Genomic DNA, 27,252 nt, shown 5'->3' on the forward strand with positions numbered 1-27,252 from the left:
CATGTTGCTAATAGTGCAAGAGTTCTGTCAGTATTAGTGTTTTATTGCCTAAACAAAGGTCACCTGTCACACTTGCCAATGACTAAAGCAATCACAATGGAACATATCTGAATTCAGAACAGCAAATATTTCTTAATTCCTGGAAAACCACTGTCATAAATTTCACAGGATGCAGTCCTTTGTTTATTTATTTCACACAAGCTATGAACAGGAAAATGCTGTGCTGAGTCACAGTGCTCACCTCTAGAACATTCTTCTTGCTTGACTTTTCTTTAGTCGCCCATGATAAAGTGGCTCCTTTCAGTTCCACTGTGTACTCTGGCACGATCTGATTGGATTTGGTCTGGGGGAGTCAACCAATGGCAGTCAGTTTAGTTTATAGTTGTTCTCTTTAGTAGACCTAATCAACAGGTGCTACTGTATGTGATTTCTATTGATTCATGTTGCATGAAACAAACAAAAGGAAGCCCCGTTTCCACCACTGAATAAAAAAATAAAAAAAGGTTATTGCGACATTTTTTTCAGAATTGAGTGGTATAAACTCAGAATTGCAAGAAAAAAGTCAGAATTGTGAGATAAAAAGACAGATTTTCTCGTCCAATTTTAAGGGAGAAAAGACTGATATGTTCTCAGATATGCAAGTTTAACTTGCAATTGCTTGTTATAAAGTCAGAATTGCGAGTTTGGAAAAAAAGTCAGAATTTTGAAATATGAACTTACAATTCTGACATTTTTTTTTTTTAAATGCGAGTTTGTATCTCGCAATTCTTTTTTTTCTTGTGCAATTGCGAATTTATATCTCACAATTCGGACTTTTTTCCAAACTCGCAATTCTGACTTTATAACAAGCAATTGCAAGTTAAACTTGCATATCTGAGAACATATCAGTCTCACAGCAAACTGTGCGACATAAACTCGCAATTGCGGGTTTTAAATCCAAATTTGAGGGGGGAAAAAAACTGATATGTTCTCAGATACGCAAGTTTCTATCTCAGAGTTCTGATTTAATAACTTGCAATTGCGTGTTATAAAGTCAGAATTGCGAGTTTGGAAAAAAGGCAGAATTTTGAGACACAAACTCACGATTTAAGAAAAAAAAAACGTCAGAATTGTGAGGGGTTTTTTTGTTGTTGAAAATGCAAGTTTGTTTCCTGCGATTCTTTTTTTTCCTCTCGCAATTGTGAATTTATATCTCACTATTCTGACTTTTTTTTCTAAGAATTGTAAGACAAAAACTCACAATTGTGAGTTATAAAGTCTAAATTTGAAAGGGAAAAAAGACGGATATGTTCTCAGATATGCAAGTTTATATCTCACAGTTTTGATTTAATAACTTGCAATTGCTTGTTATAAAGTCAGAATTGCAAGTTTGGAAAAAAGTCAGAATTTTGAAATATGAACTCATAATTTTTTTTTTAAATGCGAGTTTGTGTCTTGCATTTCTTTTTTTTCCCCTCGCAATTGCGAATTTATATCTCACAATTCTGACTTTTTTCTAAGAACTGCAAGACATAAACTTGCAATTGCGAGTTAAAAGTCCAAATTTGAAGGGGGAAAAAGACTGATATTTTCTCAGATATGCAAGTTTACAGTTCTGAATTAATAATTTGCAGTTGCGTGTTATAAAAAGTCAGAATTTTGAGACATAAACTTGCGATTTTAAGAAAAAAAAACTTTTGCAAGTTTTTTTTTAAATGCAAGTTTGTATCTCGCAATTCTTTTTTTTCTCGCAATTGTGAATTTATATCTCACAATTCTAACTTTTTTCCTGCTATTCTGACTTTTTTCTAAGAATTGTGAGAAATAAAACTCACGATTGCAAGTTTAAAGTCCAAATTTGAAGGGGGAAAAAAAGACTAATATGTTCTCATATATGCAAGTTTATATCTCACAGTTCTGACTTAATAATTTCCAGTTGCGTGTTATAATGTGAGAATTGCGAGTTTGGAAAAAAGTCAGAATCGTGAGATATAAACTTGTGATTTTGAGAAGACTTTATTTCTCAGAATTGTGTCTTTGTGTCTCACAATTCTAACTTTATAACTCACAACTGTGAGTTTATATTATGCAATTCTGAGAAAATGTCAGAATTGTAAGTTAAGTCGCAATTACCTTTTTTATTTGTTTTATTCAGTGGCGGAAACGGGCTTCCATAGACAACCAATAAATTGTCGACATTAAAATTGTACACAAATTTTTTTCTAAACAAAAATAAAATGCTAAAATTGAAATTGTTTAAATGCTACAAGTAAATTTACAACACAATGTAGAGCATTAAAAATAGATATTTTCAGGTTGCTGGAAAACTTAATCTACACGTAAAAATAGAGAAAATGAGTATGCAGAATTTAAAACATCCAGTCTGTATCTGATGTTGACTAATTTAATACATTTTAAAAATGTCTAATGTCTAATCTATTGTGCATCGCAAATTATTTATTAAACAGATTTAGTAAACTTACAGACATCCCAGCGGGTGTAAATTTAGGGTCTTTGTGGAAAGTGAGTATGCCGTCATGGAGAACAGTCCACGACTGCGCCCAGTTCTTCCTGCAATGACAGCAGCAGCCGTTTTAGAGCAGAGACACGTGTTAAAACACTTTAAAGATCAAATTCTGTCTAATCTTACTCTATTCTTAGCATCTGAGCAATATATATATATATATATATATATATATATATATAAAGGGAATCTATATATAAACTTTTTCATAGATTTTCAAAGTTTCATAGATCAAGGTTTACAGGGAAACTAACTAAACTAAAAATATATAAAAACAAACAGAACAAAAAATGAAATGTCTTGTCATGCCATGAAATTAAATTAAATTAAATTTTCCTGCATGTTTAAGAACCTATGAATGTTGTCATATTATTACAATTTTGACTTAAAATCTCAGGGGGTACTCCAAGTAGTTTAGTTTAAATGGGTTTGGTTGAAAAGAAAGTTTGGGGATCCCTGTGGTAAAAATGACACAGATGACTAACTTGCATGCTTTTTTTTCTATCAATACTTTAAATATGACTGTACTGCTTAACCACAGATGAACGCTAGGCCCCACCTCAGCCTTTTTCCATTCTCAGCCACTTTGGTCTTGTTGAGAATCCCAGCCTTCTCCAGTGATGACTGATGCAATGCAAAAGACAAGAAGTTGTTTGTTAGAGGGATAGGACTTACCCTGTATATAAAAAAACAAACCCAGAACATACAAAGAAGCTCTCTGTGAATGTATAAATTTGAAAGTGAGTGCAACAAAAGAGTTATTAAAAAGTGTTCAGGACTGTTGGTAGGATGACAAATGAGCAACGACGGAACGGCATGCCACAAAACAACACTATCTACAGCTACTGGTTAAAGACAAAAACAAGCAATGATGTTAGTTTTCATCTAATGCATGACTTGTTAGTTTTGGACCCCAAAAACAAGCTCAGGACGCACATGATGAGAATGTGAATCTGTGCTGTGACTGGACAGGTTCCTCCGCCGTCTTAACTTTTTATCCTTGAGAAAGGAAACAAGAATCTTGGGTTCTAACAAAATCTTGGACTCTGCAAACATTATCCTGCATATTTTTGACAAACTACTATTTTTAACATAAAAACACTGATAAATGAGCACATTATAAAAACCCAATGGCAGAAAATTGTTTACTTGAGACTTAAAAACATTTTTTTTTAATAGCATGACATTAAACAATGGTCTGTAATTAGATTTAGACCATGCACGGGGAACTTAACATGAATGGGAGTAAAATTTAAATGGAATAAGAATGAGACTGTTACACATGAATGAGTTTTGTTGAAATGAATGACATGAGTTAAAAGCTCCACTGAGGACTGGAAATAACAGAGGTCATGTTACATACGTAATGCTGTGATTCTGGTGAATTCCCTGAACTGGATGCATCACTGGCGTTGTCAGAGGCAATCCGCCTGTGCGAGGGGGAAAATTTCTGCAGGAGGAAAAGAGAAAGACAAATAAATGAATATTAGCTGGTGGAAAATGGTGCGCTGGTGTGTCAGTTCAGGTACCAGATGTTTCCTTCCTTCCTGTTGTGGTCACTGATGTAAGCTGCAAAAATAGCTGAGAATGAATTGTCTCACATGAGAAAGAACAGACTCGAGGGCATCCCTCACACCATTTGCCGAAACTGTGAAGAAAGTTTTTGGTTTATGTCTAGCTGTCTCTGACCTCTATAAGGCTTCATAAGTCAGATAAATGTTAACGATTTACAAGGAACAGGTAAAAAAAAATAATAATTGTGTTTATTTTAAATTATACGAGTGAAAAGATCCAGGTTAAAAGTGAATGACACTCACCAGGTCTTCCTGAGATGCGGTAACCTGGGATTGTCTCCAGTTGTTCAAAACGGGGAGAGAATCTTGGTCTATTCCATTTCCATTAATCGGCTGACCGGACGGGGCTGAAGCCTGTACAAAGAGTCAATAAAGGTCCTATGAGTTTATGCAGAGTTCAAAGTGAGATATGCATTTGAAAAGAATATAAAATAACACAAATGCATCATACACAGACCTCTGGAAGGGTCCACTGACATTTAGACCCATTTTTTTGGTAGTAGTATGTCTTTCCTTTGTCATCCTTAGACTGGATCCACTGTGATCGGGAGACAAACATAGTAGTCAGTCAGACATTTCAAATAAATGTTTTGGCTTATTTATTAAGTTACTTATTTTAAGAAAGATTTGGCCATTAAATTATTCAAAATTAAATGATATATTTGAGCATATTCGATGTCGTGATACAGACCAACTACAGAGCTACAGTTGAAGTCGAAAGTTTACAGACCTTGCAGAATCTGCAAAATGTTAATTATTTAACCAAAATAAGAGGGATGCAATGCAAAATGCATGTTATTTTTTTATTTAGTGCTGACCTGAATAAGATAATTCCCATAAAAGACATTTACGTACAGTCCACAAGAGAAAATAATAGTTGAATTTATTAAAATGACCCCGTGCAAACATTTACGTCCGCTTGATTCTTAATACTTTTTGTTTTGTGATAGTTGTTCATGAGTCCTTTGTCCTTGTCCTAAACAGTTAAACTGCCCTACAGAAGATAGTTACATGTTTTCCTAGAAGACAAAATAAGTTAAATTAAGCCTGATCTTCAAATTCCAAAAGTTTTCACCCCCAGCTTTTAATGCATTGTGTTTCCTTCTGAAGCATCAGTGAGTGTTTGAACCTTCTGTAATAGTTTCATACGAGTCCCTCAGTTGTCCTCAGTGTGAAAAGATGGATCTCAGAATCATACAGTCATTGTTGGAAAGGGTTTGAATACACAAAATGCTGAAAGACCAAAAAATTTGCGGGACCCAAAGGATTTTCTAAAGGACAGCGGGCAGTTTAACTGTTCAGGACAAACAAGAGACTCATGAACAACTATCACTAAATAAAAAAAACACAGCTGTGGATCATTCAGGTAACAACACAGTATTAAGAATCAAGTGTATGTAAACTTTTGAACAAGGTAATTTTTTATAAATTCCACTATTATTTTCTCTTGTGGACTATATGTAAACATTATCAATACGAAATATCTTATTCAGGTTCTAAATAAAAAAATATCATGGATTTTGTATCATTTACTAGGGTAAATAATTAACATTTTGCAGATTCTGCAGGATGTATGTAAGCATTTGACTTCAACTGTATTTGACAAACCTTTTAACACATTTCTTGCCTGTAGCATGTTTACTTATTAAATACGTTGGCTGTTTTGATTTCACTTTTAGCAATACGAAATAGTAACTCCACCTCCATTTTAAATGTGTTTAAAATCATTTCCCCAATGACCGTCTATCAAAAAATTGGAAAATGTCTTTCTGCAATTTGCACAGTTAGGGTCTCAAAAAGTTACCAAAAGGGGGCACTAATGCATACAAAACCAATCGCCATAAATGTCCTCTCACATCTTCTAAATTAAAATGAAAAATCTCTTACATATACTAATAGTTTTATTATGATCATTCAAGATTCTGCTTAGAGAAGGGAAATTAAATAAGTCTCTTTAGTTTTCTTTTTCAAGTATATATATTGTATGATCACTGTAGTACATTCATTAGTACTCCCAACCTTTTTTGAACAGTAAGACTGAAGAAGTATTTTATGCTCAGCAAACCTGAATTTATTTAATACAAAGTACAGCAAAAAGAGTACAATTTCTAAATCATTTTACTATTTTAAATAACAGGTTTGTTTGTTTGTTTTTTTACATATTTTAAGTGTTATTTACTCCTGTGATTTCAAAGCTTTATCTTTAGCATCATTACTTCTTCACATGATCCTTCAGAAATATTTATAATATTTGATTTGCTGCTTCTAAAAGTATAATTATTTTGAAAACAGCTGGGTAGAATTTTTTCAGGTTTCTTTGATGAATAGAAAGTTCAGAAGAGCAGCATTTATCTGAAATAGAAATCTTTTGTAACATTACAAATGTCTTTATCATCACCTTTCCCAAACAAGAAATAATAAAAAGTATACCGAGCTTTTAAATGGTATAGTGCATAATGTGACATAATGTTAAAGCTTTTTATTTCAGAGAAATCTTTAGATCTTTCTATTTATCAGAGAATCCTGAAAAAAAAAAAAATACTCAACTGTTTTAAATATTGATAATAATTTGATAATAAATAATTTGATAATAAATGTTTCTTTAACAGCAAATCGGCAATTAGAATTATTTCTGAAGAATCATGTGACATGGAAGACTGAAATAAAGATGCTAAAAAAAATTTACCTTTGCTCACAGGAATAAATTCAATTTTAAAATATATTCAAATAAAAAAATTTTTTTTGAATAGTAAAAATATTTCACAATTTTACTGTCTTTGGATCAAATAAATGCAGGCTTGGTGAGCGAAAGAAAACATTACAAACCTTGCTGTTCAAAAACTTTTGACTGGTAGTGTGTGTGTTGTGATAAACTCTCATTACCTGTTCATTTGAGAGTTCATTTGTGTAGACAGATTTTCCGTCGGCCCCAACAGATTGAGTCCAGCCTGCAGGGACATCTTTATGCGTGTCCACAACAGCCCTAGGGATGACGGCGCGCTTGATTTGGGGCAACTGAAAATCCTTAGGAAGCTGGAGAGAAATATGTGAATTCTCATGCTGATTCGTTGGGTAGTCCTCCTCTGGAAGAGGTGGCTGTGGATGCAAAGAGAGATAAAAAAAAAATAATAATAAAAAAAAAAAAAACAGACGGAAACAAACTTTACTGTCAGTTTTGATTCATTTAATGCATCCTGGCTGAATAAAATTATTACATTTCTTTCCAATTTGTTTAAATGATAGTGTAGATACAGAGATACAAAGACAGAAAGACGGATATAAATGCAGGTAGAATCTTACCGGCCCGTTTGCCTCCTTGCCATGACTGTGCGCTTTATCTGTAGAGGTCGGAGGTGGCGATAGCTCCGGGGCAGTCCAAGAGGACTGATTCAAAGTGGGATTATAATAATAAAGTCTCCCAGTGGTTTCATCCAAAGCCTGCTCCCAGTCAGAGCCCTGCGGGGTGGGCACAGGTATGGAGGAGGTCACAGACTCCATACCTGCTCCTGCTGGGGGGCTACGGGGATCAGACCAACTGCTCTGTCCTGTGGCAGGGTGGTAGTAGTACTCTTTACCGCTGTCGTAGTCAGTATGGACCTGCCATCCAGCTGAGTTAGGCGGGGAGACACAGTCTGGAGCGGGACTGAGGGTGATGCCTGGCGAGGAGCACGTTGAGACAGAGGAGTTCGAAGGGCGAGGAGTGGTCTTCTTCAGGTCAGTAACATTGGCATACACTGCCGTGGTGGGGTCATTCTCTGTCTGATGGGAGAGAAGAAAGGTCATGATTTTGGTATGATGGCAGACAAAAATTAATCTAAAGATGAATAGTTGTCCTCATCTACTGACCCTCATGGTTTTACTGAAATACAACAAAAATGCAACAGCTTGTCATTGGGACAGTACCCTCAAAAGAACAACTTTGTAGCTTCTTTACCCCTAAATAGTTCATATTACCATAAGAGTACATATTACTACTTTACGTATGTTTCTACTCTAAAGTGCGAATATGCACCATTTAGGGGGGAAAAGGTACAAAGCTGTCCCTTTAAAAGAAGTTCACTTGCAGAATAAAAATTTCTTGATCATTTACTCACCCCCATGTCATCCAAGATGTTCATGCCTTTCTTTCATCAATCGAAAAGAAATGTTTTTTGAGGAAAACATTCCAGAATTTTTCTCCATATAGTGAACTTCAAAGGGGATCAACATTTCACTGCGGCTTTAAGGGGCTCTACGTGATCCCAGCCAAGGAATTTATGCGGTCTTCGGGGTATTTTTTACCCCAAATGACGTTTGGAAAAATTTAAAAAATGTTCTCTTTGTCCAAGAGACATGAGACTCTGTAAAACTGTAAACACTTTGTAGATCTACAAAAAAAAAAAAAAAAAAAAAATTGGATTGATAGCATGATTTTATCTTGGTGTAAAAAAAAAACTCACACTCGTGGTCAAAATGCAATTTTTGTTATAAAACAATAGTTAAAAAAACAAAACAAATGTTATTTTCCTGTTTATTAATGTTTTTACTCCTCATGTGTGCAGTTTTTGGAGAATTTAGGATATTTTTAAAATATATATAAATTAATAAACAAATATTTTGTATAGGTTTTTACACAAAAACAGCTTTTTTTGTAAAATTCCCTTTCATAAAAACCTCACATGACTAACTTTCATTCATGTAGATAAAATGGATAATTTCACATGGTTTAGTGTAAGATTTTTGCCCATCTTTTGGAAAATCCAGTTTTAAACGTAAAAAAAAATACTTTTACCAGTAGGTGGCTGCAGAGCTCCACTATATGCTTTTTGCTATTTGACCACCTGAAAGATGTCTTTTCACAAGTTTTTTTTTCAGTTGAGTTCATATCTACATATCATGAAACACACAGGACTACATTTGGAGACCATAAAAACTGCTCTCTTATAATTTGTCAAATAAAAAGTAAAAAAGATGTTGTTGTTGCATTCTTATGTTCATGTTGTGTACTGCTACTCAATATGTAATAGAACTGGTTTTGTTTCAGTACAAAAAAATGCTTAACTTTGTCAAAAAGTATTTTTTATTGTAATAATTGTGATTTCATAATATGTAGATATAAATTCAACTGAAAAAACTTGTGAAAAGATATCTTATTGTTGGTCAAATAGCAATTAGTTAATAGTAGTGCTCTGCAGCCATCTAGTGGTAAAAGTTATATTTTTTTACTTTTAAAACGGCATTTTCCAAAAAATGGGCAAAAATCTTACACTAAACCATATCAAATTATCCATGTTATCCCCATGAATGAAAGTTTAAAATGTGGGTATTTTATAAAGTGAATTTTACATAAAAAGCTGTTTTTGCATATAAACCTATTAAATATATATATTTATTTAATAATTTATATATATTTAAAACATAGCATAAAAACTGAGAAAACTGCACCAATGTGGAGTAAAAACATTAATTAACAGGAAAAACATTTTTTCGTTTTTTTTGTTACCTTTTATTTTGTTACAAAATCTAAGTTTTGTTGCCTGGGGTCTCTAGAGACCCCAAAGACCATGAGTGTGATTCCAAAACGAAGACCGCATAAGGGTTAAGCGAAACAATCTGTCATTTAAAAAAGAAAAAAAAATGTTTTTTTGTACTTTAACCACAAATGCTCGTCTTGCACTAGCTTGACTTGTTTACCAAGCAAACATGCAAAGAAAGACAAATGCCCCTTACAAAAAAAAAGGCCAAACAACGATGCTCTGACAATTTTTAAGTTGGAGGAGAAAATGAGTTGTGTTTGAAATGATTTTTGTTGGCGAAATAAAGCAAAAAAAGAAAATATACTGTCTGCAATTTGGATCTTCAACCCATTGATCCCCATTAAAGTTCACTATATGAAGAAAAATCCTAGAATGTTTTCCCTCAAAAACCTTAATTTCTTTTCGACTGAAGAAAGAAAGACATGAACATCTTGGAGTAAATTACCTAGAGGTATGATATTTGCACATTTGTTTGCACATGCGCTGGCTTAGTTTGACCATTTCAACACAAACCTTTCATAGCAAACACGGACAGCATTACCCTTTACGTTTCATTAGACTTCTGGAATTTTGTTGCATGCATAAGTATTGAAAACCAAGTAAATATTAAACTTTTATTGACACGTACAATTGAAAAGACCACATCACACAGAGCATGGCACTAACATGACGTTATGTCAAAGTTAGGAGTGTATCTGTCTATGTCCCATGCAAGAACTTCCATTATTCATCTGAACAAAGGTCTATAGAAACTTGATAAAATCAAAGCGCTATGGGAAGAAAATCCTGCCGGAACCGCTCCCTCGATTCAGGAACGACACAAGGACGTTTATGTGGAATCAAATATCTAGCAGGCTTTCATCTTCGCTCTCTCTCGTTATAGTGTTTTTCAATGGAATTTTACTACACTAGAACAGTCATCTCCACTTAATGGAAAGTTTGCACAAAACATAAAAAAATAAATAAAAATCATCTTATCGTGCTTAAAATATTTTTAGAGGTACAGTGCCTTGCGAAAGTATTCATACCCCTTCATTTTTTTTCACATTTTGGTGTTGCTGCCTTATGTTAAACTACTTTAAATTACTTTTTTTTTTTCCCACATCAACCTACACTCCCTACTCCATAATGGCAAAACAAAAAATAGGTTTTTAACATTTGTGCAAATGTATTAAAAATAAAAAACTGAAAAGATCACACTGCATAAGTATTCATACCCTTTTCTGGGACACTCGAAATTTAGCTCAGGAGCATTCACGTTGCTTCTAGATGTTACTACACTTCGAGTGGAGTTAAACTGTGGCAAATTCATTTGAATGAGTATGATTTAGAAAGGCACACACCTCTCAGAAAAGTCTAACAGCTGAAAATGCATATCAGAGCAAAAACCAAGTCCTGAGGTCAAGATAAACAACAAAATGTGAAAAAAAAAAAAATGAATGAATACTTTTGCAAGGCACTGTATATAAGAATATAGAGTTGAATAGTCAACATTAAAGGGATAGTTCACACAAAAATGAAAATTCTGTCATTAATTCCTTACCCTCATGTTGTTCCAAACTCATAAGACCTTCATTCATCTTTAAAGCACAAGTTAAGGTAATTTTGATGAAATCCGAGAGCTTTCTGACCCTTCATAGACAGCAAGTGTCCTACCACATTCAAGGCTCAGGAAAGATAGCAAGTTGACAAAGTCTTCCATGTAACATCAGTGGTTTTAACCATAAAAAACAAAAATAACGATTTTTATTCAACTATTCTTCCCAGAGTTATGACCATTATCGAGAGTACCACGACACAAGTGTAGAACATGCATGCGAGCAGAAGAAAGCATGCGCATGCATTGTGGTACTCTCAATAATGGCGGAAGATGGTAACTCTGGGGAAAAGAAATGTTAAATAATATTTTTGTTGTTTTAGCGCAAAACGTTTTCTCGTAGCCTCATAAAATTACAGTTGAAACCCTGAAGTCACCTGGACTATTTTACAGATTTCCTTACTACCTTTCTGGACCTTGTAGTGTCAGTTGCATTGCTGTCTATGGAGGATCAGAAAGCTCTCAGATTTCTTTAAAAATATCTTAATTTGTGTTCGGAAGATGAACGGAGGTCTTGAAATGACATGAGGGTGAGTAATTAATGACAGATTTTTCATTTTTGGGTGAACTATCCCTTTATCATTTGTGTAAAAATGAGCAGCCTGAATGTTCTGCTAGCTAAATCCTCTAGTTAAAAAAGACAGTTTGTGTTTCAAGTAAATGACATAATCTTCATTTGTTTTAGAACTATCATGGCATGGCCTCAAAAAGCTGGTTAGATTTAGACTGGGGACATGCACACCTGTGGAAGCTCAATGTGAGGTCTGAAAAACATCAACAACAGGCCATCCAAATCAAAACCAAGTGTTTGTTTAGTCCAAGTGAAAGTTTCTCTGGAAACCGTGTTCTTCCAAAATGAGGAAGCATCCAGATAATGTGTTTTCCAAAGCACAGCACACTCTCTGGGGAAGGGAAGCCAAGATCAAAACATAATAACGGGCAGAGGTTTCCGCTGCATGATTTACAGTTGAGAGGAGCACATAACAGAGTGTGGTCCACTGCCAAAATGAAGTATCACAACAATCTGAATGACATATAGTCCACAAGAGAAAATAATAATTGGATTCATAAAAACGAGCCCGTTCAAAAATGCACATACACTTGATTCTTAATACCGTTTCTTTTTTGTTTAGTTATTGTTGTTCATAAGTCCCTTGTTTGTCCTGAACAGTTAAACTGCCTGCTGTTCTTCTGAAAAAACCTTCAGATCCTACAAATTATTTTTGTGTATTTGAATCCATTTCAACAATAACTGTATGATTTTGAGATCCATCTATTCACACTGAGGGACTCATATGCAACTATTACAGAAGGTTCAAACACTCACTGATGCTTCAGAAGGAAACATGATGCACTAAGAGTCCGGGGGTGAAAACTTTTGAACATAATGAAGATGTGTAGCTACGTTTTTGTTTTTTTACTTTGCCTAAATATCATTTGTTTTTATGTAGCACTGCTCTTCAGAAGCTACAGAAGATACTTACATATTTCCTAGAAGAAAAAAATAAGTTAAATTTACCCTGATCCTTAAATTCTAAAAGTTTTCACCCCCTCCCGGCATGTTTCTTTCTTCTGTAGCATCAGTGAGCGTTTGAACTTTCTCTAATAGTTGCATGAGTCCCTCAGTTGTCCTCAGCGTGAAAAGATGGATCTCAAAATCATAGTCATTGTTGGAACGGGTTTAAATAAACAAAAATGCTGAAAAACCAAAGAATTTGAGGGACCTGAAAGACTTTTCTGAATAACAGTGGGCAGTTGAACTCTTCAGGACAAACAAGGGACCTACGAACAACTATCACTAAACAAAAAAACAAACAAAAAAACAGCTGTGGATCATTTAGATTAGTGCTGGGCGATATGACGATATATATCGTGGGGACGATAGAAAAGTGTCTATCGTCCTATTTCTCTTCTATCGTTTCTATCGTCTCTAACCCAATTTTATCAATTACTAAAGAAAATATTGCATTAAATAGGCTATGACAAATGTATGATAGTGTCTTGTTGCTGTGCAATGCATACTCTACCCTATAAGTGATAATCAAGAATAAAAACGAACTTTTTCACAAAGAAACTCCGTCTTGTGCGACGTGACGCTTTACGTTGTTGCGAGTGCGACATGCTTTAACTCGTGAGTGCTTAGCCTAAAGATGGAGACGCAAGAGGTTGAAGATGAATGCCCGGAGTCGCAACAACAAACTGAAACTGCTACGCAGGCAGCAGACAAGAAGTACTTTTACCGACACGTGGGGGTACGTCAGTGATTTTGTTGCATTTTGGCTTCAAGAGCTCCGACACGGAGCAGAAGAGCAAACTCTGCCAAAAGACTGTTTCCGCGCCCGACGCTGACGCCTGTTTCACACATACTTCGTCTGCAGTGCGTATGCGTTGCGTATTTTTTTCGGCACCCATGTTAACGGATCAGATCGTTCACACTGCACGCGGTTGCTGTCCGGTAGTGCGTTCCAGATGCGGTGCGTTTACAGCAGTGGAGCGATCCTTTCGGCACAGAGTCTGTTTTTGCTGTGCTGCATGCGCTGAATTAAAGTGACAGCGCATTGTTCGCTGTAAAAATGAACATGGATTGACACGGAAATGTACCATAAATGCAGTCTACTGTGTTTCACAGTCAACACGTGGCTTTTTGGCTAGGTTTAAAATAGTGCAGTTTTAAATAAACAAGGCAACATAATAGATGCACTTGTCCAGGTAGAAAAGTTCTTTAAAATATGTTTTTTAATAAAGATTTAATACGAAAGAAAGGCACAGAGAGCTGACTGCTTGTCTGTGGTAAGTTTTAATTTAAAATATTTGTGATAGCCCAATTTCAATATAAAAAGGAAGCTATGCTGTGTTTACATGTGTTGCAACTTGCTTGAGCAACTTAATATACAAATCTAGAAGTCAAGTGCATTGAATAATAGCCTACGTTGTTTATAATACGTTGAGTTTAAACGTGAATATGTCTAGTAGTATTGTATTAGTGTACTGTGATAAAAGAGTATCCCAATGATAAAAAAGCACGTTTGTATTTGAAATTAAAATAACGGATAAATGGTGTGTTTGTGGTAAACACCCGCGGATCAGGAACGGACTGCAAACGCGTTCTGTGTGAAAGCAAAACGAGTCCGTGCTGCCTCTGCACCGCATACGTAACGCACACGGACTGCAGACGGAGTATGTGTGAAACAGGCGTGATACTTCATTTTGGTTTGCAAACTTTGCACTACAAGGTTGAAAAATGTTTTGGGTTTTTTTTTATAATTGAGTGCTTTTCTGCTCAGAAACTTGAAATGGCTGTGCATTTTAATAAAAAAAATAGTTTATTTTGATAATACTATTTAACTATGATGTGGATAAAAAATGTGAAGGCTACTGTAGCTCTACCTCCATCAAATCTGTTGTCATTTGATACATTTATATTGCTGCACTAAAATGTATTTTTCTCATTTGTGACAGTTCAGTTAAATGTCACTTCAAATAACGAATAAAAATAAAGTTGCAAAAAAATTATGCAATGATATTTTTGTCAAACTTTTTAGAGAATAACTGAAAACGTACTTTATTTTGGTATATCGTGATATATATCGTTATCGTGATATAAAATAATCCATATCGTGATACATGATTTTTCCATATCGCCCAGCACTAATTTAGATAACAACAGAGTATTAAGAATCAAGTGCATGTAAACTTTTTCTATAATTTTAATAATAATAATTTTTTTATATAATATTATTTTCTCTTGTGGACTATATGTAAACATCCTTTATGCGGAATATCTTATTCAGCAGGTCAGTACTAAATAAACAATAACATGCATTTTGTAAGATCCCTCTTATTTTGGTAAAATAATTAACATTTTAGCAGGTTCTGCAAGGTGTATGTAAACTTTTGACCTCAACTCTATGTATTAATCTTTTAACTAATATAAAGTCATACAATTGCATATTGAATAATGAATATGAGATAGAAAATATTTTATTTATTATAGCACATCACACTGCAGTATACAGCTGTCACTGCTTGAAATTTCATATGAATTGCTGAAATACTGCAGCAGATATCTTTAAAAAAAACTGTATAAATGCAGAACAAGCTACGATAATATTCTCATAGTATTACAATAAACATTAACAACGTTATCCAAAGCATGTGATGGATTTGCTTTACCTACAATAAAAAATACAGGCCATATGATCATAAATCTCGTACACAGGATCTATAAACAAGAATGACCCAGTAACAATTACAATTCATTGAAAAATTCAGTTCAAGACTGTTCCTTTAAGCAAACAATAAAAGGGTAGTCTCACAAGCACTGATGGAATCAGTGAGTCCACGATATCCTGCGTATCTGTCACAGCATTCCCACAAACCCCATCTCTCAGTCTCACAATGCCACCTTGTTTACCGCTTACCTTACGAAACCTCAGAAAGGTCTGCAGCCTGGGCATAAGCGTATGGCAAGCCTTAAGGATCACCCCTTTCACTTCCATCCGAACAGTCAACAAAATCAAACAACTCTCATAAAAAAAAAAAAAAAAAAAAAGGACTAGAAGGTATAATCAAAACTTAAATATTGTATTGTGACCACATCTGCTGAACTTCTGGATAAGAGTACAGTATCATCAGATATACAGTAAGCAGTGATTCAGAGAAACTGGGAATTTACAAAAAACCATTAGGCTTTAGGGGAGGGACACATCAGATTATTTGACAGGAAAGCTAAAGGGGATCTCCTGAGGGTCCAACATGCATGTAAGAGCGCACATACAAACACAGAAACCTCAACGGGGAACACAAACTAACTGCTGTGGGTGGAGGGGCTCCAACTCTCATTTCCTCTTGAGGTGGAGTAATGCTAATTAAAATAAACAAACATAATCATTGGCTCGGTAAACATCCTGTGATCTGTCAAAAAGGCTACATGACATGGACAACAAACAAGAGTTTGAAGTAAAAATCACAGCCATGTCTGAAGTAATAACCTTTAGTGAAAGCACAGTCCCATCGTTCCAATAAGGGAAGCAGTGCTTGCAAACTCAAATCACAAATTTCGTCTGTGCCATTACTTCCTCTTTCCTGCTGAACAAGCTGTGCACGAAGAACCGGGTGAGACAGGATTCTAGTGTAACCAAATCAAGCGGTAAGTCTAGATTAAAGGCCAAAGCTGGGTTTTGTCATTCAAATAAAACCTCAAAAGCTCTTGTAGAAACTCGCCTGATTTCACTTTAAAGGTGACCTTATTTACTGATCTGTATGTCACACCTGTTAATGGACTAGACCCTTGAAAAAAAGAGCACTCTACCAGCATTGGTGTCAAGGAAACTGCATTTGAGCTTCATGCCATCTTGTTTCAACTTTGACACACAGACCTACAGACCAAAAAAAGTGTTGCAAGGCTCATAAAGGACAGAAGTCCAACAAATGAGCCAGTGTTTAACAATGAGCTCACATTAATGTTTAGAGAAAATTAATAATTACTAACACTTAGATTTTGAAATCATTTAAAATCCCTCAGGCAATTAAACTGGCAAAAATCAGCGTGCACTATTTGGTCAATCATTTACGTTGCCTATAATCTCTAAATAGTCTTGTGACGTCACACTCCAGTGTATTTTGACCACATTCTTGATCACTGAGTTCTTCCTTAAGCAACACAAACAATATCAGAAACCGAGAACACTTGCACCAATGTTCACAAACAAACAAAGTCCTTTTAAATTGAGATTTACAACACTTCCTCATTGCTGTTCACATTATAAGCAAACCTAACACAACTATTAATCACAAAATAAATCCCACTGATTCATTTGGTCAGCTAAAACTCCCTACCAAAGGTTGAATGCAGGTCAAAAAAAATATCGAAAGTTTTGAAGACACCATGCTAAATTTAAACACATCTGCATGCAACTGAGAGGCTTTTCGCTTGCTCATGTTGTAACTGCAAAAAATTCATTAAAAAAAATGGGCAGAATTTAATGATCTGAAATGTATTATTTGACCAAAATATAAGGGATCACACAAAATGCATGATTTTTATTTAGTACTGACCTGAATAATTTCACATAAAAGACATTTACATATAGTCCACAAGAAAAAAATATACTTAAAAAACTAGTTGAATTTATAAAATTATCCTGTTCAAAAGTTTACATCCCCTTGATTCTTAATGCCATGTTGTTGATCCATTTTTTTTTTTTGGTTAAGTGAGTTCCATGTTTGTCCTGAATAGTTAAACTGCCCACTGTTTTTCAGAAAAATCGTTCAGGTCGCTCAAATTCTTTGTTTTTCAGCATTTTTGTGTGTTTGAACCCTTTCCAACAATGACTGCATGATTTTAAGATCTATCTTTTCACACTGAGGACAACTGAGGGACTCATGTGCAACTATTACAGAATATTCAAACGCTCACTGATGCTTCAAAAACAATGCATTAAGAGACAGGGGTGTAAACTTTTGAATGGAATGAGAATGTGTGCATTTGTCTTGTTTTTTTATAATTTAGTACTGCCCTTCAGAAGCTACAGAAGATAATACTTACTAAGACACTTACATGAAATATCTTATTCAGGTCCGTACTAAATAAAAAATAACATGCATTTTGTATGATTTATTAACATTTTGCAGATTCTGCAAGCTGTATGTAAACATTTGAGTTACACATGTATATACACATTTTCAGGTTTAAATTTTGGTTTCGGTCTTGTTTTAGTATACAATTACTGATAACAAATTATTCTGTAATAAAAACATACAAAATATACACTGGCACAATATGGTAATCATTTAACAGCATGAACTTTGACTTAATGGTAAAACAAGGCGTGGACTTAAAGTCCAATTAATATATCCAAGGAATTAGACGAAAGAAAACAACTGGTTTTCTGATCTCCTAGTCCGGACAAGCTGATACATTAACCTGTTTTATCAATGTTGGTAGATCAGCTTAAATAGGGTAAATCACTAAAACATTTTAGACTGGTTTAAACTCGTTTATAAAGCAATGTTACACTTTACAGACGCAAGTAACCAAATCTGTAGGTAATAAGTGATTGGAAAAAATATATAGCCTACTGTGAAAATCGCATTTAAACTTGAGTTGATTCATAAGTTCCCATAAACACTGCAAGCGAGATACTAGTTGATTATTCGCGCTCAAGGTTTTGGACTCTAGCAAACCGCTCTTATTAAAATCATCAAAAACGTCGCGTCCTGCCTTTTTGCGCCAAAAGTTAATAAAAAAAAAGCGTGTATTCGTTTTAATACCTGTGTTTGATTTCCGCTGGACGCCTCAGATGAATCTCACCTGTTCCTTCTCAGAAGAGACTCGAGTCCGTCAGTGCAGGTAAACTAGGGAGCGGCTACCACCTTTCTTTCTTTTTTAACTCTTTCTCTTCCGAACTCACAGCGTTTTATGGTTTCCAAAGACAAATACGAAACGTAAAGTGGTGTATCCTTTGCAAGTTTATTCCTGCGTTTAGCTCTCAACAGTATACCGGCCATCTGTCACGGTTAGAGGACACGGTTGGCTGTGTATTCACACACAGTGCCTATGTATGGAAGGCCGTTAGGGCCAAAACGTGTTGTACAAACGCGTTAACGCGTAACTACGTGTTAACACGAAATTACGTGTTAACACGCGATTGTTAACACGTAATTTTGTGCTGGCATTGAGCTTTAACGCCATCTAGTGGTTGTTTTATAATGATTTTTATTTTGAAATTAATTTAAATTAGGTTTATATTTAATTACATTACAGCACAAAAGCATTTTTTTATTATCTTATTTTTAATTGTATTTTTTATATTTCATTTTTAATTACACAATTACAAAAAAGGTTAATTACACATTTTTCAAAATAGTGTTTTGCATGCTTATACTATCATTTTTAAGCCATATTATTTTACAGACACATAAAAAACATAATGAAATCACTCTAAACTACTCACTAAACTCAGCTCATGATTTATGATATACTTCCTATCAAATACACATGTACTAACACAGTGAGTATTCAGCCTGGTTATGCTGTGCCAAGATGCCGTGTGGATTTTCAAGAAGTCAGAGAGCGGAGGTGCAGGATCATCAGGGTTCTGTATGGATGGAGAGTGACCTCTTTCTAGTTTGAGCATTTCTTCAGGGATTTTTCTACAAATGTTCTTTGTGAGTTTTGGGTTTTTGTTATTTATTATTCTGTGTATAAATCAATAGGGTGAGTTTAAAGGGAAAGAGAAGAACATAAAACAGACAAGATCAGTCATTAGTGTATTTTGTATTTTCTACACTTGATGAAGAGGATCTTCCTTTGACACCCAATGATGTTTAAGACAAAGCTGAAGAAGCCAAAATGCTCAAATTATTTTAATTAAATATAAAGTCAGAGTATTTATTATTCCTTCTTAAAGAGGCTGTTTAATTTAGTCTACCCATAAATGTTAATTAATGCATTAACTATCAAACATGCACTAACATGTAGTTAAGGCTGCCGTTATTCATCCATGAATCCATATGACTCCAGTTGTAGTTAGGATAGCTCTTCGTTAGTTTATAATTAGTTAATACCTTGGATAATCATTAGTAGGTGATGAATTAAGTATTAATTGAGGCATTAGTACATGATTATTCATGTATGCTTATTGTAAAGTGTTACCGTCATAATCTGTGACAGCATTTAAAGATCAGGCCTGTCTTACACAAATGTATTTTGTGTTACATGAATTATGTACTGAAATTATGAAGAATGATGGATTGGAGATAATTTTATACTTTGCCCTATAAAACACTACTGGGTCATTCCTGGTATCCAGTAACATTTTGGCTTCATAACTTTTGGGAAATGTAATATATTTAGCATTCAACTAAAATAGTGACATGTGTATCTATTAGGAATACATATTGGCCAAAAATAATAATTATAGGTAGATTGTTCAGAAACGGGCTGTGAAATGATTCCACACTGTTTGGGACATATACATAGTTATCACAAAATGTTAATAATGTAAATGTTAAACAATCATGAGCTTTTCTTGGATGGTATATGTGCTAGCGTTGAAGTACTCAGACTCGAGACCATTTTTTGCTTACTCGGTCTCGTCTCGGACTTGAAAGCAAAAATACTCGGTTTTGACTCCCACTTTTGCTTCCTTCACCCTACAGAAATAAAGTTTCAAACATTTTACAACCTTAACGGCACAAATTCTAATTTAAATATAGACTAACCCATATTATAGCTACAATTATTTCTGTTACCTTTATTCTTTAAATTGCCAACTTTGTTGTGACTTTAAGACCTGCTGCTGCACATGATGTGGATGACACACATCTCCAATGTAGAAGTTTTTGCCCCCATCCTGTTTTGTTTTTTCATTACCTCCATGTTGGGGTGAAAGTTAATAGGTTAACAAATGTATAGCGGTTGAATTATGAGAACAGGATATTGTTTTTTTAATGTGTCAATAAAGTAATATGGCTAAAAAACGACAATATAAGCATGCATAAAAAATACTGTTTTGAAAAATGTTTAATTAACCTTTTGTGTAGGCTAATTGGGTATAAAAACGAAATATAAAAATACAATTAAAAATAAGATCATTAAAAATGCTTATGTGCTATAATGTAATTAAATGTAAACCTAATTAATAATCTTTCAAAAAATAAAATTCATTAGAAAACAACCACTAGATGGCGTTAAAGCTCAATGCCAGCACAAAATTACGTGTTAACACGTAATTGCGTGTTAACACGTAATCGCGTGTTAACACGTAATTTCGTGTTAACACGTAGTTACGCGTTAACGCGTTTGTACAACACGTTTTGGCCCTAACGGCCTTCCATACCTATGGTGTGGGTAGGGTGGGAGTTGTTCTCAACTTGTTTGGGTTTAAAGCACTGAAATGAGATTTGGAGGCCTTCAGGAAGAACTCCTCCTTTGTTTTGTAAACGTGCCAGTGGCTGAGAGACATGACTAGCTGTCATATGTCCTCTTAGTTGTTGAGAGTAGACAAATAGAGGTACAATTACATATAGCTTACAGGCATATAATGTAATAATGGAAAATGTAGGCTATCGGTTCCCTCAATACCTGAACTGAGCTCTTGGTTATTCTACAGGCTTCTACAAACTATATAGCAACATAAAGTCATCTGAGGACCTTCAGATTATTTGAAGTTTAAAACAGTGCTGGTTTTGTGAGAAACATTTGTCTGCAACTGATGTGGACAGACTAACAATGGCTCTGAAACCTGATACAGGTGCACTGAGAGCTCCACTCCTACTGTGCCTCTCCCCTTCATTTCCAAACAAATTCCTAGCTTTTCCCAAAGAAGAGTGGAACTACTCTGATTCTCAGTAAATCCGCAAAGGGTAAGAAAGTTATTAAGCAAGCTGATGCTTACTGCGTTCATCCATTTTAAACAAAAGACAAACTGTGACCCTGAACCACAAAACCATAAGGTTACATTTTTTTAAACTGAAATTTACACATAATCTGAAAACTGAATAAAGCTATCCATTGATGTATGGTTTTGTTAGGAAAGGACAATATTTGGCTTAGGGGTGTGCGATATGACGATTTTTGATCGTGGACGATTAAAATGTCTCCACGATCTGCTTTTGAATAAATATCGTAGTATCGTGCTACAGTGTGCCTCCGTCCTTATATACTGTACATTCACTCACGGGACACTGCACTTATTCATATTCGCGATCACAAAAGTACATTTGAATGTGCTTCAAAGTCTTGCCGGTAAAATAACGCCATTTGGTCCGCGCGCTGTTCTGGCATGCGCTTCATGAGCGCGTAAACCTGAAGCGCGTGCGCTAAAAGCCTGTCAAACAGCACCTGATTACTAAACTGAGCTATCTTTGGCGCTTAATTTGCTTATACTGTCAAAAACACGCAAGGATTACATTTAAACACAGTTGGTTGTCTAAAGTGAAAGTAAACAGTTAAGAGAAAAACGGATGCGCGCCTGTATAGATGCGTGCAGCTCTGTGACAGAACTAAACATGCTGCCGATTGTCATTAAAGGGACAGTACACCCAAAAATGTTGTCACTCACATGTCCTAAATCTATATTAATTTTTTTCTTGTGCTTAACACAAAAGAAGATATTTTGAAGAATGTGGGTAACAGTAGCTGGTCCCCGCTGACTTAAAATGAATAAATAAAATATATGGAAGTAACTGGGGACCCAGCAACTGTTTGGTTACCCACATTATTCAAAATAAGTTTTATGTTCAGCATGTTTTATGCTTAAAAAAATGCGAGAGTGAGTAAATGATGACAGAATTGTCATTTTTGGGTGATGATACGCTAATAAAACAAAACAAAGGAAAATCACTCACTGCTCTTGACTGAAGAACTTCAATACAGTTGCTTTAAATGTTGCTTCTATGTATAATTTATGTATACAATGTATATAGTGTTTTATTTTTATATTTGTTAATTAAATTTCTTGAATGCTACTGATAAATACACCGACTGTACCTGAAAATTAAAGCACTGTTTGTTTTATTTGTATAGTATGTGTATTTGTAACATGTAGCTTATCTTTGTTCTTATTTTTTAAAAACAAAGAAAATAATGACAAAGATTTTTTTGTCTTCGCCCACTTTGGCTTAAATATTTGCCATTCTTTTTATTTTATATTTTGTTACCTTGTAAGGTTTTGGTTTTAAAATAGAAAAAATAATTTGGCTGTACTACTCAGACAACTTGTAAAAAAGTAAAACCAACATGACAAAGAATCGGGATAAAATCGTGAATCGTGATATTTCTTGAAAAAATCGTGATATGATATTTTTACCATATCGCCCACCCCTAATTTGGCTGAGATACAACTATATGAAAGTCTGGAATCTGAGTGTGCACAAAAATCAAAATACTGAGAAAATCACCTTTGAATTTGTCCAGCTGATATATTTGCAGTAGGAAATTTACAAAAATATCTTTACATAATTTCCTAATGATTTCTGGCATAAAAGAAAATTCTAAAATGTTTACCCATGTAATGTATTTTTGCCATTTGCTACAAATATCCCTGTGCTACTTAAGACTTAAAGTCCCCCTGAAATCAAAAGTAAAGTTTTTTGGCTTTTAGTATGAATATATTAGCCTTAAGATTATCTATAGTCTAGTGTGCTTCAAAACAACGACAAAATTCGCCTTTACAAGATATGGGCATTCAAAACTTACAGCCTCGTCACTTCCGCCAATATGAATCAACGATTTTGATGATATCACCGTGCACTTCAGCTTCTCATCAAACGTTCTGTCCAATCAAATGCTCTCTAGAGTCCGTATTGTCCCGCCCTCTACACAAAGACGCAATACACTGAGCAGATCATATGCGCTCATATGTGCGATTGGCATGTATTAAACTACACAGCCTCAGCATGATTATGATCACTATTTTGTTTTAGCAAGAGTTTCATATTGAATCTGTGGGATAATTTATTAGTCTGTGGCTGTCATAAGCTACAAATGCGGCTTTACCGAGCTTAACGGCTCTGGCCCAGCAGATATTAATGGAACGCTATTGGCTATTGAAAAGAAGTGGGCGGGGCTGGGCGATATGTTTTTGTTTCAGTTAAAAGTATGTCACCACATAGAATAACGCTGCGTGTTTCAAGGCACTTCAGTGGACCTTTAAATAGGCTCATTCTCCAACTCCCCCCCGAGTTAATAAGTTGAGTTTTACCGTTTTGAAATCCATTCAGCTGTTCTCCTTTTCTGGCGATATCACTTTTAGCATAGCTTAGCATAGATCATTGAATCCTATTAGACCAATAGCATTGCGTTCAAAAATGACCAACGAGTTTCGATACTTGTCCTATTTAAAACTTGACTCTTCTGCAGTTATATCGTGTACTAAGACCGGCCGAAAATATAAAGCTGTGATTTTCTAGGCCGATAAGATTAGGAACTACACTTCCATTCCGGCGTAATAGTCAAGGAAGGCTGCTGCCGCAATATGGACGCAGCTGGCGGAGTAATAACAGCAGAATGGCTGAATTTCAAAACGGCAAAACTCAACTTATTAACTCGGGGGGGTGAATGAGCCTATTTCCAAAAAAAGTGGAGTGTTCCTTTAAGGTTAAGGTTTTGTGGTCCAGGGTCACAAATAACGATGTGGGAAACCATCATGTTTCACTGATCATGTTTTCTACAACTTTGAAATGAGTTCAGAGAAACTGAGAGCATAAGAAGGAACTACTAGATTGCTTGGACAAACGCTGGAGTTCTGTTATGAAACTGAAATGAAAATGAACATTTTATATTTAATGATTTTTCTATAGAAAGCCATTTCTGTAAAAAGTAAACCAAATATATCTCTTTCACTCTCGCTCGCCATCTGTCTCTCTCCTCCCTTCAAGTTTCAGTGGCTTTATGACAAACAATTTAAATTACCAAGGTAGTAGAGAATGAAACAATTTGAAAATGACAACAAAACCCCCTCTCTCTTTCTCCCTTTCATACTCGGTCTTTATCTCTCTTCTCCCTTGCTTTCTGACAAATTTCAAGCTTTGGGATCATTTACTGTTTTTGAAACTGAGAAGCTGAAAACATCTGTGCTAACAATAGTAGCCTTGCAGCTGAGCTACAACACCAAGACTGACTCAGATCCCAAAGTTCCAAGTGTCCCATGAGATTAACATGCTCCCCTTTGAAGTGTACATGCAAAAAGCCAAATAATACCTTTTCTCTTCCACCACAAAAACAAAAAACAAAAAACTCCCCTGTGGGACCTTTATTTTTAAGAGTGTATTCTGAAATAACACAATTCTGAATATTGTATTTCAGGTTGAATTTTGAATTGACAACTATTCCTGCTAGAAGTTAGATGAATTTCTATCTTGTATTCTTTAAAAGACAGTAGATACAAAAGATAACCTAACCCTGTTGTGACATGCCCTGTAGCTCTTATTAATAGAACTCTGTGGCACGGTGTGTTCAAACCTCTGAAATTTGTTCACACACATGAAAAAAGGGATGGGCGCCTTGATAACATGTAAGCCACAGGCAAGTGCTTATAGTGAATGCAAATAAAAATAGAAACTGGATTTTTACGTTTTCTTTGGATACAGTTTGTCAGTTTGCAGGGTAGTGTCTGTCATGCTGTTATGTACACCAGATGGCTTAGCTCAGTTTTATAGGATGAGTGTTCTAGATGTCTTTCATAGGCTAAAGCACACAAGCTTTACCTCACTTTGTCCTTCCCTTGCTGTAGGAAAAGCTGTAATATCCTGTTCTGATGTCACGCGGGAGGGCGTTATTGTTAAGCGGCTCTCCTTTATTTGACATTGTTCTCAGTGCTTTACTTCATGTGGCTCCAAAAACAGCTGAGTAACTACTTCTTGAGTGGAAGAAAATGTTATTTTTGATGGTGCCCTGATCACAATCAAGATCATGGCCCTCTGTAAATTCTTCTAGTTAAAGTCTGAAACTACTTTTCATTTATAGTGAAACTCAGTTCTTGATGAAAAATCATGTACTACTTTTCTTAGGTTTATGCAGCATGCCAACATCGCCTCCCAGTGGCCCACTTTGATAACATGGCCAAACATTTCCTTTGATACACACTTCCTTTTCTGCTGCTTTCCCTCACGAGAATTTATGCCCTCCAAGTAGAGATAATTTATTTGTCAAAAATACACAAAGTTTAAATGTCAAAAGTCATTATTTCATCCAGTACAGCACTTCCTTTGTTGTACAATATGTGGCCATGGACCACAAAACCTTAGTCTTAAGTAGCACAGGTATATTTGTAGCAATAGCCAAAAATACATTTTATGGGTCAAAATTATCGATTTTTCTTTTATGCCAAAAAAATCATTAGGATATTAAGTAAAGATCATGTTCCATGAAGATATTTACTGTAAATATATCAAACCTTAATTTTTGATTAGTAATATGCATTGCTAAGAACGTCATCTGGACAAACATAAAGGTGATTTTCTCAATATATATATATATATATATATATATATATATATATATATATATATATATATTTTTTTTTTGCACCCTCAGATTCCAGATTTTCAAATAGTTGTATCTTGGCCAAATATTGTAATAGATTGTCATCATACATTAATGGAAAGCTTATTTATTCAGCTTTTATTCGTTAGATGAAATCTCAGTTTCAAAAAATGTACCTTGATGACTGGTTTTGTGGTCCAGGGTCACATATAAGCAGACTGTAATTGTCTGTATGATGATATTGATATGATATTCTAGCTACTGTTTATACTTTTCACAGTCCAAGATAGAAGACGAATTTTAAAATTACAGTAAGCAGTGATGGCAATGTGTCACCGGGTTTAAATGATTTATCAAATCTTTCAGCATCAGCATTGGTTGTGTCAAACAGAAATAGGTCATTAAAGTTTAAGGAACTGTTCAAAGTGAAATCTGGAAAGAGAAACCAATGCTAAATAGGATTCGAAAACACGTGTTCTTATTTTTTTATCAGCAGACTAATTCTGCAGGGCAGTTATTCTGACCTTTTGAAGGGATAGTTCACCCAAAGTAAAATTCTGTCAATAATCTCCCACTCTCATGTTGTTCCAAACGCGTAAGACCTTTGTTCACCTTCAGAACACAGATTAAGATGTTTTTGATGAAATCTGAGAGCTTTCTGACCGTGCATAGACAGCAACACAACTGAAACATTCAAGACCAAGGGTAAGGACACCGATAAAATAGTCCATGTGACATCAGTGGTTCAACCGTAATTCCATGAAGCTATGATGATACTATTTGTGTGCAAAGAAAACAAAAATAATGACTTTATTCAACAATTCCTTCTCTTCTGTGTCAGTCTCCACCACGAGTTCCCGAGAATACCATGACGCATGCGTTTGAATTCCATCCATTTTACTACATCAGAACGCTGGCTCGAAGTCCTCAAAGATTTTTGTTTTCTTTGTGCACGAAAAGTATTCTCGTAGCGTCACAAATTTAGGTTGAACCACTGATGTCACATGGACTACAGCAGTCAACATTTGAAGTGGATCAAAATTTGTCCTAAAACCAAAAAGAATACCCGTTCT

At 35.0% G+C, this 27,252-nt stretch overlaps 1 protein-coding gene across 3 annotated transcripts in view; it reads right to left on the bottom strand.

Annotated features, from left to right (window-relative positions):
• The window catches only part of arhgap27l (Rho GTPase activating protein 27, like), a 49,414-nt gene that overhangs the window by 11,474 nt on the left and 10,688 nt on the right, over positions 1 to 27,252 (bottom strand). For 2 of the 3 annotated variants that reach the window (XM_073842258.1, XM_073842249.1), the window contains exons 4-12: positions 7,378 to 7,836; positions 6,961 to 7,173; positions 4,535 to 4,615; positions 4,321 to 4,431; positions 3,867 to 3,953; positions 3,440 to 3,502; positions 3,063 to 3,127; positions 2,463 to 2,550; positions 242 to 343 (exon numbers count right to left, since the gene is read on the bottom strand). In XM_073842258.1, the coding sequence (XP_073698359.1) occupies positions 242 to 343; positions 2,463 to 2,550; positions 3,063 to 3,127; positions 3,440 to 3,502; positions 3,867 to 3,953; positions 4,321 to 4,431; positions 4,535 to 4,615; positions 6,961 to 7,173; positions 7,378 to 7,836 (1,269 nt within the window). The remainder of the gene's footprint in view (positions 1 to 241; positions 344 to 2,462; positions 2,551 to 3,062; positions 3,128 to 3,439; positions 3,503 to 3,866; positions 3,954 to 4,320; positions 4,432 to 4,534; positions 4,616 to 6,960; positions 7,174 to 7,377; positions 7,837 to 27,252) is intronic. The other variant, XM_073842267.1, reaches the window with a different exon arrangement.

The sequence above is a fragment of the Garra rufa genome, chromosome 1 (genome assembly GCF_049309525.1).
Source record: "Garra rufa chromosome 1, GarRuf1.0, whole genome shotgun sequence".
In the NCBI taxonomy this organism is placed as follows: Eukaryota; Metazoa; Chordata; class Actinopteri; order Cypriniformes; family Cyprinidae; genus Garra; species Garra rufa.